The sequence below is a fragment of the Eleutherodactylus coqui genome, chromosome 13, assembly GCF_035609145.1.
Source record: "Eleutherodactylus coqui strain aEleCoq1 chromosome 13, aEleCoq1.hap1, whole genome shotgun sequence".
In the NCBI taxonomy this organism is placed as follows: domain Eukaryota; kingdom Metazoa; phylum Chordata; class Amphibia; order Anura; family Eleutherodactylidae; genus Eleutherodactylus; species Eleutherodactylus coqui.
Window position 1 is genome coordinate 31989388 of NC_089849.1, and position 14746 is coordinate 32004133.

General features: G+C 43.0%; 1 protein-coding gene across 1 annotated transcript; it reads left to right on the top strand.

Moving 5' to 3' along the window:
• The first annotated feature begins 1975 nt into the window (after nucleotides 1-1975).
• Nucleotides 1976-11201, top strand: PYY (peptide YY). Its single transcript, XM_066586513.1, has 4 exons — nucleotides 1976-2023; nucleotides 5583-5770; nucleotides 7408-7491; nucleotides 10902-11201. Exons 2-4 carry the CDS (start codon nucleotides 5583-5585, stop codon nucleotides 10927-10929), a joined length of 300 nt encoding a protein of 99 aa, XP_066442610.1. The 5' UTR covers nucleotides 1976-2023; the 3' UTR covers nucleotides 10930-11201.
• Nucleotides 11202-14746: the final 3545 nt, after the last annotated feature.

Consider the following 14746-nt stretch of genomic DNA (forward strand, 5'->3'; position numbering starts at 1 on the left):
TCTCCAATCCACATTAAATGTGGCAGCCAGACCCATCTTCTTATCCAGCTGCTTCTCAGACGCCTCTGCGCTATGCCAGTCATTGCACTGCCTGCCCATCCACTACACAACTCAATTTAAACTCATCACCCTCATCCACAAAGCTCTCCACAGCGCCACGCCACCGTGCATCCCTCCCTCCTGCCCACACATCACCCAGCCTGCACTCTTCTATCTGCTAACAAACTCAGACTAAACTCCCCTCTAATACGAACCTCGCACGCTCGCCTCCAGGACTTCTCTAGAGTAGCACCGATCCTCTGGAATGCTCTACCCCAAAACATCCAGATGATCTCCGAGCCACGGAACTTCAGATGCACCTTAAAGATGCACCTCTTCAAAGTAGCATACCAAACCTCCTGCACTAGTCCCCCCACCCCCACAATATGCCCCCTGCCCCTCCCTATGCCTTTCCACTTTTGCCTATCATGTACACCTCCTACCCCGCACCTCCTGTACTACCCCCACCGTGTTTGTGTCCTATAAACTGTATATCACATCTTATCATCGCATTGCTATGTTCCCCCTTGCTCCTCCGCCTGCCCCTGTACCTTCTATATCACCCCACCCACTTTGTTTCTAGATAATTGAATCCCACATGTAACTTCTGTAATCTTCGTATTGTTTGTGTTCCCCGTGTGCCTTGAAAGCGCTGCGGAATACGTTGGCGCTATACAAATAAAGATGATTAATGTTATAATAGGACGCGATATAGTAAGGCTGCATTCACACAGGGCGGATTTGCCGCGGAACTTCCGCGCGGAGTTTCGCCGCGGCAAATCCGCCTGCGGCCGCTAATCTCGAGATTAGCCAGCCGTGTTGACAAGATTTCTCAGAAATCTCTTCCACACTGGACGGCCATTCCGCTGCGGTAAGTCAGGCTGAAGCCGCGGCTTCAGAAGATGCAGCATGTCTATTTTTTTTTATTTCTGCCGCGGCCACGCTCTCCTCTATGGGAGCGCCGGCCGCAGCGGAAGAGTGAGTGGCCGGGCCGCTTCAAAGCCGCCGCGGGTTTTTCCGCGGCGGTTCTCCTGTCGGAAATCTCGCGGTTTTGGCTACGGTCGCGGGATTTCCGACGGGAATACGCCCAGTGGGAACCCAGCCTAAAGGATATATGGAGTAACAGAAGAAAATATAAGGGGGGGGGGGGGTTGCTGGGTAATCGGCCAACTTATATTCAAAAGTTTTTCAAAGTAGTTGGTGAAGTTTATAACGTGTTCCCTATGTGTAGCAAGCATCATGTAGATATATACTCTGTGTGCAGTATATGGCAGTACTCTTATAACACCATATTTTACGATTATTTTGTGAATCCATGACTAGAGTAACCGCCGTCTTATAATCTGATACCGGTTGTTGAACATCAGAAAAAAATGGAAACAAGAAATGAGCGATAAATGACAAGCGCATAATGACTATAATGGAGCATGAGAGCTGCCTACAATGACTGCAGATGGAGCGGCTGCAGATAATAAGTCAGCGTGTTTTCGAAGTAGTGAACAAATAGAAGCACTAATTTGCCCATGAACAAACAGAGGTGGATGTCTCCGCATTGCTCTCTAATACCAAACCTCTACATTAACTAATTATCTCCTATCTCTAATGATAAAACGTAAAAGCAATTGAGTTGTAAAAGCAAATTACTCCCCAAACCTGAAGGTTAGTAGACAGTCTACTCCTCACCCACGCATACCTCCACCACTACACCTCCTTCTAGATGTGCCCCCCCCCCCTCCTCACCCAATACAAGGTATCATCATAGCCAACTCATTGATCAATCAGAGATGAGTGAGTGTCTGGTCATAGGGGATGGAGCTGGAAAGTTTGACTTGGAGGAGGAGCTGTCTTATTCTGCTACCACAAGACATATAAACCCACGGAGCGATTGCAAGACAAAGCAGATTCTCCTTAGCTGCCAGCAAAGAGAGAGTAAGAAGCGTTGGAGCATCTTCACCTGTCTGCACCGTCCTTTCCTTCCATCACAGTGAGTAGAAGCATTTTATGTATGACCAGGAGTGCCATCAATGATATTCATGCCTTCCTCCTTAGACGTCTTCTTCTCCGTCTTAAGGTTGAAGAGCCATGCTAGGCTGTAGTCTCATTAACTAATTACAATGGGTTGTAACTTGTGCCCTTGGCATTCAGGTTGGCGTGTTTATCATCTGATGATGACCTTAGATACCAGGGCATCTAATGATGGTGAAGATTGTACCTCCAAGGGTCTTGGAAACTTAAAGTTTACCTTCCATTATGTGACTATATATATATGTTCTACTTACTTCAAACACACTTCTGATTGAGCAAAGTAGGTTGTACTTATATGTTGGTGTAAACTGTCCATCTGCATGACTTATTGAGTAGAAGCAGAAGATCTCAGTATCTTCTTATTGCAAAGATGCAACATCTGGTTTGGGGGAAGGAGCCATTACAGTAGAAGGCTTGGTCTTCTCGGGTAACCCTGCAGGCAGTGATGGCATGTTCATGAAGAATTCAGAACAGATCTTATGGCCAGAAGTTTTTGAGAAATTACTTTGTTGTCTAGCTTTGCTAATACATTGTATCAGATCCCCGGATATAAGGGGACTACTAGTACTACTCTAATTTGTCAAAGTCCTTATTATGGGTCGCAATTGTATATTTGCTTGGTTACAGATGAAAATGTGTAGGATATGATATTGTAAGAGTTATTTGTAAAGGGTGCGTGCGTGTCTGTCTGTGTGGGGGGGGGGAGGGGGGGTGGATATAAAATAAAAGGGGAAGCTATAGGGAAAGGTAATATGGAATAATACGGGGAGGTTATGTTGAGTAATAAGAGATACAGGGGAAGTTGTATGGAGTAATAGGAGGAGATATAAGAGGAGATATTGGAGGTTTATGTGGGGTGATGGGAAAAGATATAGGGGAAGTTACATGGAGGAGGAGTTATAGGGGGTCATATGGAGTAATAGGAGGAGATATAGGGGAGATTATATGGAGTAATAGGAGGAAATATAGGGGAGGTCATATGGAGTAATAGGAGGAGATATAGGAGAGGTTACATATAGTAATAGGAGGAGATATAGGGGGGTCATATGGAGTAATAGGAGGAAATATAGGGGAGATCATATGGAGTAATAGGAGGAAATATAGAGGAGGTCATATGGAGTAATAGGAGGAGATATAGGAGAGGTTACATATAGTAATAGGAGGAGATGTAGGGGAGGTTATATGGAGTAATAGGAGGAAATATAGGGGAGGTCATATGGAGTAATAGGGGGAGATATAGGAGAGGTTACATATAGTAATAGGAGGAGATGTAGGGGAGGTTATATGGAGTAATAGTAGGAGATGTAGGGGAGGTTATATGGAGTAATAGGGGGAGATATAGGAGAGGTTACATATAGTAATAGGAGGAGATATAGAGGGAGGTTATATGAAGCAATAGGCGGAGGTAAAAGGGAGGTTACAAAGAGCAACAGAAGGAGATATAAGGGGAGGACATATGGAGTAATAGAAGGAGATAAAGGGGCTTATATGGAGTAATAGGAGGAGATATAGGAGAGCGTATGGAGTAACAAGAGGAGATATTGGAAAGGATTATCTGGAAGAAGAAAATAAGGCTGGGTTATATGGGGTAATAGGACATATAACGGGAGGTTATATGTAGTAATACAAGGAGATCTGGGTTTTTTGGGGGGTAATAGAAGAAGATACGGAAGTTATGTGGAGTAATAGATTGAGATTTAGGGGAATGTTATATGGAGAAACAGGGAGAGGTTATATGGAGTATGAGATAGACCTATAGGGGAGGTTATAAGGAGTAGTAAGAGGAGGTATAGGGGAGGTTGCATGGGGTAATAGGAGGGGATATAGTGGAAGGTTGTATAGAGTAATAGGATGATATAGATTGAGAGGTTATATAGAGTAATAAGATATATAGGGGAGTTTATATGGAGTAATAGGAAGAGATATAGGGAGGGGGTTATATGGAGTAATAGGAGGAGATATAGGAGAGGGTATATAGAGTAATAGGAGAAGATATTGGAGAGGTAATATGCCGTCATAGAAGATATAGGAGGAAGTTATATGAAGTAATAGGATGATATATAGTGGAGGCTATATAGAGCAATAGGAGTAGCTATAAATGGAGATTAGTAATAAGAGCAGATATAGGAGGTTAAATGAAGTAATAGGAGGAGTTATAGGGAGGTTATGTGGAGTAATAGGAGGAGATATAGGGGAGGTTATATGGAGAAATAAGAGATATAAGGGGGTTATATGGAGTAATAGGAGGAGATATAGGGAGGTTATATGGAGCAATTGGAGGTGATATAGAGGGTTATATGGAGTAATAGGAGGAGATATAGGGGGTTATATGGAGTAATAGGAGGAGGTATAAGGGGGTTATATGGAGTAATGGGAGGAGATATAGGGGAGGTGATATGGAGTAATGGGAGGAGATCTAGGGAGATATATAAAGTAATAGAAGGAAATATAAGGGGTTATAAGAATTAATAGGAAGAGATATAGGGGAAGGTTATATGGAATATAGGAGTACATGTAAACTGAAATTATCAGGATTATCTGGATTATAGGATGATATATAGGTATTGTTTATGTGGAATATAAGAATACTACACAACAATAAGAAGTTACAGCGGTATTAAAGGAGAGTATTTCCTGTTTGTATAACTTGTACTATTTCTGTTTGAAGCAATTTGTGTTAGTACATCCTAATTAGCACTTTGCTTGTGAAAGCACTTGGTGAATCCTTAGTGCTCCGACAGTGGGATCCTACAACATACAGTGATTGTATCACAGCATTAATAGAAAATGTTCATAAAATACAGTGAACATCATGTAAAGAACTGGTCCTGGGCAGCAGTGGAGTAATTGCTCATAGCAGTACTTGTGGTTAAATGTTTCATGGGATTTGAATGCATCAATCCGATTGCTTACTATGAACAGGGTTGGCTCCATCAGATATATTGTCAGTTCGTTCAACAAGTATCCACATTGTTTGGCACTTATACCTATAGTCCTCTAATCTGGCATCAATGGGATGAGGTTACTATAAATGTATGAAGCTAAACTTGATGGCTGCCACATAGTTCCAGTTAAATTATTAAAGTTTTTGATTCCATGTTAGAGGGTATCAAGTTATAGGACATTAAGTTAAAGCAATCTCCAGATGGAAACTATCAAAATAAATATCTGCCATATCTGAAGGCAACCTCCATGTAGATATTTTTTAGATCTATTTCTCAAGAAACAGAAGCTAGGTTTATGTAGGCTTGACTTGATCCTTTTTGTTGACCCTTGAGGTTACAGCTTTCCTTTGTTGTGGCTCTTATACTTTATGTGGCCTTATACATTTGCCAGTTAGATGTATGGCATATCTGAAACCCTATGGTTGATAAGTCACCAGTCTAATTTGGAAGGTCTTGGTCAACCATAGATAGACATAACATGAGTCTAGTGGTCTCCAACTTGTATTCGAGCAAGTTCAACGCTATTCGACCAGGTTCTGTAGTAACGTTCGGCCTGTTTCCTTCTTCTTCCAGATGCTAACCTCTTTGAAGCTGTGGCCAATGATGGTAGCTGTTGCAGTGTGTGTCTTAATATGTCTAGGGACAATAGTAGAGGGATATCCACCAAAGCCAGAATCTCCTGGAGAAGATGCTTCCCCTGAGGAAATGAATAAATATCTGACCGCTTTGAGGCATTATATCAATCTGGTGACAAGACAAAGGTGAGTGATATCCTCGAAAAGAAAAAATGGCTTCACTATTATCTATAATCATTTACATTTTGGACATTTCCTGATTTTAATGTGCCATGTTTGAAAATGAACCAATACCGTCTAAGTCTATTTGCATTTACACATCTGTCTCCTATAGGCATTGGATGGAGCAGCAGTGTGCCTTTCTGACCATCACTCCATTCAAACTACTGTGCTACAATGGGTCTTGGGATCCCTTTCCTAGTGATCACTGTAGTCCCAGTGACAGGGCCCCCAATTAGTTTTAGGCAAACTGAAACAGCAGAACCCTGTTCCGAGTAGAATTTTGCTAAGAGTTTGGTTCAGCGCAAACCCAAACCTTGGGCAGTTCGTCATGGCCAAGCTCACTAAAAGTTTTCTTCTTCATTTTCCTTCTTCCTTAAAGAAGGAAAAATAATGAAAAAGTAGAAACAGGAAGGAAAAAGAAGAAAAAAGGAAGGAGAAGAAGAAAAAACAGAGAAGGGGAAAAATAGGGAGAAGGAATAGAAGAAGAGAAAGGAAAAACATTTTCCTTCTTTTTCCTTCACTTTCCTTTTTCCCCTTGTTTCCCCTCCCCCCTTCTCCTACTTTTAGTTTTTGTTCTCCATTAACTTTGCCTTAAAAAAGTATTTGGATGCACTGCTAAGAGTGTTATATAGGGCTTTTATGCTCTTAGACCATTTTATACACCAGTTTTAGGGTTTTTTGGGAAGTGCCATAGCAGTTCAAACTAATTTGAACCAAACCATTTGCCCAAATTTGGTGCATTGGTCTATCCAAACTTTTGAAAAATTTGCTCATGACATTACCTTTTTTATCACCTAACTTGTGGATAGGTAATGACAATTTTTCATGGGACAACCCCTCTAAAAAGGTGGTCCACTTTGGACAGTTGCTTTTGTTTGGAAGTATCCAGGCATGTTAATCCAAATACTGGGTGGCCCCTACTCTGAGACCCCCAGACATTTGCTGTAATCTATGAAGGAATCTGTGAGCAAGAATTCAGTTCTTCTGCAGTGATCCCACAGGAGAATTTAGTAATTATACATGTTCTACTTAAATAGGATGAAAGTGCAATAGCAGAATGGGGAATGCTATGTCTTGGTTTTAGAAGATGAACCTGATGGGGCCACCAATGGGGATAGATCACAAAATTAACTCAGAATGCTTTAGAAGAGTGTTTATGAAAGGGTTTTCTAAACCAGAAAGCCCCTTTATAAAAATATGGCTGCTTTCTTCCTAAAACAGCGCTACATCTGTCCACAGGTTGTATGTGGTATTGCAACTCTGCTTCATTAAAGTGAATGAGACATAGCTTGTGGGCAGGTGAGGATCTATTCCTAAAAGCTGTTTTTTCTGGACTTGGACAACCCTTTTAATTAAAGGGAACCTGGTATCATGGGGTGATGCTAGTAAGACCAGGACTGGGGACAGCATCATAGGTAGAATAGAGACAAGCAAGAGACTACCTAGGTGGAAGTATCTCAAAGCTCAGCATTCTTGTTATTGTAATTTTATTCACACCATGTAGAGCCGATCTGAAGATGATGTACTGGGGTTGTGACCCTCTGGATGTTCTCATTGTTATATTGTCCAATAAACCTTTATGCACATTTTCTTATGGGCAGATATGGAAAGAGGGACAGTCCAGCTGACAGTCTGCTTTCTGACCTGCTCTACGGAGACAACGGAAACCACAACAGCAGATCACGGTGAGTAAAGAAGACACTTACAGACAGTCAATCAGCGGTGCCCAATAGAGTAGCCTATACGGACCTCGTATATAAATAAAATAAAGCTTGTTATTTGTATAGCACCAACTTATTCAACAGCACTTTCAGGTAATTTATTTATTACCCCCCAGCAAGCTGGGTACTTGATCTACCAACCTTGGAAGAATGGAAGGCTGAGTCAGGCTACCTGAACAATTTGGGGATTGAGCTTGCAACCCTCAGGTCGTGAGCAAGAGCTTAGAATTGCATTTCTGCTGCCTTAGCACTCAGTGCCACACGAGGCTCTATATATAGTTCCTATTTCAAACATAAGGCAGCACTATACAGCCACACGGAAGTTCAATATAAATAATGGATGGCATTAGTGATGAGTGAACTTTTGTAAAGTTCAGTTTGGCTGCTTCGTTGAATTTCACTCCAAACTAATTCAGACTGAATTGGAACTTTAGCAATACCCCTAAAACTGGTGTGTAATACTAAGAGCCATAAAAGCTCTACAACACTCTTAGGTCACGCAGGAGTCTAAGGACTTTTTAGCGGCTTTAAGGCAAAGTTAAAGGGGTTGTCTCATGCTGAAACAGGTTTTTTTTTTATTCAATAGGCCCCCCGTTCGGCACGAGACAAACCCAAGGGATGGGTTAAAAAAAAAAAAAGTTTATTGCTTACCCGAATCCCCGCGATGCGGCGACTTCTTTCTTCCTTTACCAAGATGGCCGCCGGTATCTTCACCCACGATGCACTGCGGGTCTTCTCCCATGGTGCACCGTGGGCTCTGTGCGGTCCATTGCCGATTCCAGCCTCCTGATTGGCTGAAATCGGCACACGTGACGGGGCGGAGCTACGAGGACCAGCTCTCCGGCACGAGCGGCCCCATTCACCAAGGAGAAGACCGGACTGCGCAAGCGCGTCTAAAAACGCCAGAAGACAGCGAATTTAGACGGGGACGCTAGCAATGGAGCAGGTAAGTGAATAACTTCTGTATGGCTCATATTTAATGCACGATGTATATTACAAAGTGCATTAATATGGCCATACAGAAGTGCTGAACCCCACTTGCTTTCACGAGACAACCCCTTTAATGAAGAAAAAGAAGGAAAAATATTCTTACCCTTTTTTCTTTATCCTTCTTCCTTCTTTTTTCTTCCTTTCCTCCTCCTTTTTCTTTTTTTCTCCTTCACTTTCCATCTACTACTACTATCTCCTCCTCCTTTTTTCCTACTTTTTCCTCTTCCTTCTTATTTTTCCTTCTTTTTTTCTTCTTCTTTTTCCTTTTTCTCCTCCTTTTTACTTCTACGTGAGATTTGAGTTTGCACCAAACCGAACTTTTATTAAAGTTCGAACCGAAATGGGGTTTAACTGTTTTAGTTCGCTCAACACTAGATGACATGACCAACCATTCATTTGACTGGGCAACGTTTCATGTTATCCATAGGGAGCCAACAGTTCTACACACGGTTGTTCAAAGTAGACAATTCCTCAGACCTGCTGTATCAAGGTCCACATTCTAATTGCTGTCTTATAAGGATTTGTGGGGACTTTTATATTGATGACCTACCCTTAGGATAGGTTATCAATATCAGATCGGTGGGGATACAACTCCTGGCCCCCCGGACAATCAGGTATTTGAAGCAGCCATGATGCTCAGGAAAGCCCTAGGGCCTCTTCATTGTATACCAGGCACAGTGATGCACATTTTGTAGCAGCACTGCCTGGTATTGCAGCCCAACCCCATTCATGTGAATTGTATAGAACTTCCGTAAGGCAATGTGAGCGATGAATGCAATATCATATGCCGAAGAAGACTGCCATAGCCCCTTCAAATAGTTAATTAGTGAGGGTGCCGGGAGTTGGCTCCCCACTGATCTGATATTGATGACTTACCCTGTGGATAGGCCACCAATATTTAAGTCCCAGAACACCCCTTTAGATAGCATCTTGGTACCTCTTTTTAAAATATTTGAAACCTTTTATCTCGGGCATCTTAAATCTTATAAGGTGTTTAAGATAAGGAAAATGTGTTTGCTTTCTTCCAAAAAACAGCGCCACACCGGACCATGGATAGTGTCTGCTATGCCAGATCAGCTCCATTGCAGTGAATAGGACTGAACTGCAATACCACACACAACCTGTGGACAGATGAGGCACTGCATCTGAAAGAAAGCAGCCAACCCCTATAAAGACTCTGAATCATTTTTTTTTTTAAACTATGGCTATCGTTCTGTTCTAAAACTACCGGATTTGGAAGTCATGACTGCCATCGGGTTGGAGGTCACTGTATTAGTACTTATATTGGATCATTTTCCCTAACACGGAGCTCTCAGGGCTTGAGCAACAACTCAAAATTTATAAACTATGTTAGATACTTCTATCCTATTGATGGGCTTAGTCTTTCAAATATCCAGTTTTTTTAATCGTCTGATGACATAATCAGGGCAATGATCTAGTTATATAATTAAAGGGGTTGTCCAGTGATTAATTAGTGAGGGCTTATCGCCTGGGACCCTGCTGATAAGCTGTTTGCAAGCCATTACACTGCAGGAAGAAAACAGCTCCATTCCCTCTGCAGTGGCCGGGCTTGGTATTACAGGTAAGGTTTTCATTGAAGAGAATGGCCTGTAATTCCAAGCCTGGCCATTGCATAGGGAATGGAGCTGTATGATTCTTGCAGAAATCAGCTTAGTGCACAAGCGCACCATCGCACCGAACAGCTGATCAGGTACTTTCAATCTGCCTTTGATGGACTATTCTAAGGATAGGCTATCAAAAGTTAACAGTTGGAGGACCCCTTTAAAGCTAAAGGAAAGTATCAAGAGTAATATGAGAAATCACAAGGAATACATGAAAGGGGTTTTCTGGGGAAATGCTATTGATGACCTATCCTCAGGATAAGTCAATGGGAGTGAAGCCGCTTATTACACTTCTACCTCCGACCCCGGTGTCAGAGCTGAAATTGAAGCCCCATATGATGCTTCCACCTCTGACCCTGATGACAATGTCTGACCTCGCTGCTCCAACAGTGGGCCGGGTGATCAGTTGATCACTGGGGTTTCTGAGTGGCGGGTCATTGGCAATCAACTATTGATAACCTATCTTGAAGATAGGTCATCAATAGTATTTTCCTGGAAAACCCCTTTAAGAGCCCTGTGTGGTGCAGAGTGCTAAGGCAGCAGAAATTCTGAAGGTTGCAAGTTCAATTCCCGGTAGCCGGCTCAAGATTGACTCAGCCTTCCAATGTCAGTAAAATGAGTACCCAGCTTGGTGGGGAGGTAATAAATAAATTACCTGAAAGCGCTGCGGAATAAGTTGGCGCTATACAAATAACAAGCTTTATTAATATACTTTAGCTGCGTGTCAGCAGATCTCTAACCCTTTATTTCCTATCTTCTTAGGTATGACGATTCCTCCTACAACTGGTGACCCTCGGACCTCTCCGTCTCCCCCCCCCCCCTTTCCCTGGGTGATTGCTTTCCCACCTTCCCTTCTTTTTAACGTATCAATTATTTTTATGCCATTTTGCATTTTGACTGGTTCCTGTATCTCATCTCTCCGCCCAGCGGGGAGTGTGCAGAGTGGACGGTGCCACCCTCCTGCGGAGTGCGTGTTGTGTGTGTACACCATCCTACCAGAGCTGCTCTCTCCCATGACACGCAGTCTGTGATGTTTGACAGGGAATTCCACTGTGTCCAGAAATAAAAGCAAGTGTAACGGACCGAGTTATCGCTGTCTGATTGTTCCTTGGGTTTCAGTTATTCTGCACAAATTGGGACATTTACAGGGTCCCCAAAATATATATTTGTTTTATATTTGCTGGCTAAAATCAAGGGTGGAGTAAGAGTCAGTTGGGATCCCAGACATTAAAGGTAATTTGCCATTTACTGACCCCTTATATGTGTACGCCCTGGGTGCGCGAGTTTTGTATGTAGCAGGACTGGGAGCCGAGCTGGCGCCATACTCGGCCCGTGTAAGCTGTCTTTGATAGCTGACGCCTGGCCACAACAGCTGCAATCCGTGTTCCTGGCGATCTTGACTTTTAACCCTTTAAATGCCCCGATTGGCATCCATGGGTCCCAAACATACCTCCCTCCTTTGCAATCAGATCACTGGCGTAGCTATAGGGGATGCAGGGAATGTGGTTGCACCCGGGACCAGGTGTCATGGTGTGATGACTGCCATGTATTTCTGCCTTTTAAGATGGGCCTGTGGCATGGCTTAATAGAATGCCTGCAGAAATCAATACACTGCAATTCTGAAGTATTGCAGTATAAAGGATAAGCGATCAAATGATTTGAATTTCAAGTCCCCTTAGGCTGCCTTCGCACAGACGTGAAAATCGCGCAAAACGTGTACGTTGCAAGATGCATAAATATGAACCCCCATTCTTTTGAATGGTGTCATACAGATGAGCGATATTTTCCTGCATGACAGCATGATGCAAAGCTATGCAGGAAAAAAAATCGCAGCATCTTCCATCCTTTTACGTGCCCTCGCATGGCAGCGCCCATTGTTTGCAATGAGGCTGACGGCAGCAGCGCACCATATGCTAGGTGTGAGGTCAATGGGCGAAACTCCACAATCCTACGACCACGAAGTGATGCAAGGCTGTTTTAATATGAAAACGCCTCCCATCTACGGGGAATTCACATGGTGGGGAGCGCGATATGGGGCTGTGATTCACGGCCCCATGTTGCGCTCGTCAGTGTGAAGTTAACCTTAGTGGTTTAAAAGTAAACTACAAATGAGTGAAAAAATGTTTTTCATTATTGTAAAAAATAAAAAATAATAACAGTTAAAAAAAACAAAAACTTTTTCTGTATTTATATAAAAAATATATATACAAAGTAAAACCTATTTGGTATCACCACATCCATAAAAGTCAGAACATGGTAAACATCATCAGAAAAAAATACACAATTTGCGCTCTTTTTTGCATCTGCGAGAAAAAATATATTAAAAAGTGATCAAAAGGCTGTATGCCCCCCCCCCCCCCAAATGATACCAATAGAAACTACGGGCTGATGTGAAGAAAACGAGCCCTCATACAACGGTTGATGACAAAATGAAAAAGGCTGTGGCGGCCAAACGTTGGCAGCAGAAGATATATTTTTATATATTTTTTTAACCTGTTCTATTTCTTAAAGGTGGTAAAGCAAAAAGAAAAACTAAATACATTTGGTATTGTCCTAATTGTACCGATCCACAGAAAAAAAAGTATCACATCATTTTCTCTCCCAGAGGTGGCAAAATTAAATTGTTTTCTATTCCACTGTAGAAATGTTTAAACGTTTTTCAGTACATCATACGGCACATTAAATAGTACCATGGAAAAATACAACTTGCTCACAAAAACAAGCCCTCATAACGGTTATGATTAATTGAAAGTGGAGAGAAACCAAAAATGGGGGAGTGGGGGAGCTTACGTCCTTTAGTGGTTAAATAGGTGGTCTAGGGTTACAAAAAATGAATGCTTGTTTTTCTGGAAACAGCGCCACTCTTGTCCATGGCCATGTCTGGTATTGCAGTTCATTTCTATTCAAGTGCATGGAACTTGACTGCAATGCCGGATACAGCCCACGAACAGGAGTGTTTCTGTAAAAAGAAATCAGATCCTTTTCGTAATCCTGGACAACTCCTTAAACGATCGCTTATACTCTTGTCTTGTAAGGGGCAGTAACCCCACTAAGTTTTCTAACTGTCTGTAGGGTTAAAGATGTTGTCCGCTGGGGTGGAATCCTTAGCTAGACCTGTCGTGTTGATACCTCCACTTCCTACCTAGTTCCAATAGCGGGTCACATCGTATGGACTCTGCGCTTGTCACGCCATCGCGGGGGGCGGGGGGGGGCTGGCTGTGCATCTCATTTTAATAACTAAGCCAGCCCCCTTTGCTATCATGGCCAATGCAGAGACAGAGAATGGGGATAACTTCTCTGAAAGAGTATGTATCACATGATCTGGAGTCGGAAGTGGAGGTGCCAACACCACAGAACCGGGTAAGGATTCCTGCTTGCTGGACAACCCCTTTAACTCTACAATGTTCAGAGCACACAGCTTAGAGGGGACAGTGGCCCTCAGTCACTGTCCTCATGCCTCAATGAACAATACGACCCCGTTGAATAATGCACCAGTTCTTCACAGACATAGCGGGCATGAGGACAGAATCACATTGGAAATTGGACTCATAACATAAATACAGCACAAACCAACCTCCGTATATAGATACAATACCAGAAACAAGCTCGTAACATAAATACAGCCCCAGGAACAAGTTTATAACATAAACACAGTAGCAAATCTAAGCAACTGTGTTTAGATTTGCTACTGTGGGGGAGAGACAGAGCCAGGAGAAAGTTTAATGTAGCTTCGCAAGATGCTATTGCATTGAGGAAGATCATCGAGCTGGGTGGGCCTAAGGGGGCTGATTGTCCCATCCTACATCTGCCTGGTGGCCAGTGCTCTGTGCGACCACAGAGCTTGCAAGTAGCTAAGGCCAGCCATGGACATGTATCAACATTTGATGCCAGTAGCACATATTTATCCAGTTCTCAGAAGCAGGGCTGTATATGTAGAGGTGGAGGTCTACCCCAGGCTTGGGGGTTTCCCCTAAGAAAGTTTGCATAGTAGCAGATTATCAGTAGTTTTGATTAGAGACGAGTGAGTAGTGCCTTAGCTGAGTATCTCCCTGCTCATCTCTAAAGATTCGGGGGCCGGCGCGGGTGACAGGTGAGTTGCGGCGGGGAGCGGGGGGGGGGGGGGGGAGGGAGAGAGAGATCTCCCCTCCGTTCCTCCCCACCGGCCCCTGAATCTTTAGAGACGAGCGGGGAGATACTCGGCTGAGGCACTACTCGCTCGAGTAATGTGCCTTAGCGAGTATACTCGCTCATCTCTAGTTTTGATACATTATGATTGGCACTGTATTACAGAACTGTGGGCACTCTATGTGCCACCATATGGTGCCTGCACCGTCTCGCTTAGAAACAACACTTTCATGCGAGACTGTCTCCATCACACGTATATGATGAAATACACTACAATATCTATCTGGAGGAATCTAATAAAATTCTAGCTACAGAATGCTTTGTCTCCCTCCAATAAATCAGTCATACAATATGGGCCTATAGCAGTTTATGGGCACCACATTACAACTTTGTGCCAGACAGATCAATAGTATGGCTGCTTTCATGAAACCTTAGTGACTTCTAACTCCTAGCACTCTGCCAATCAGCTCATTCAAGTAGCC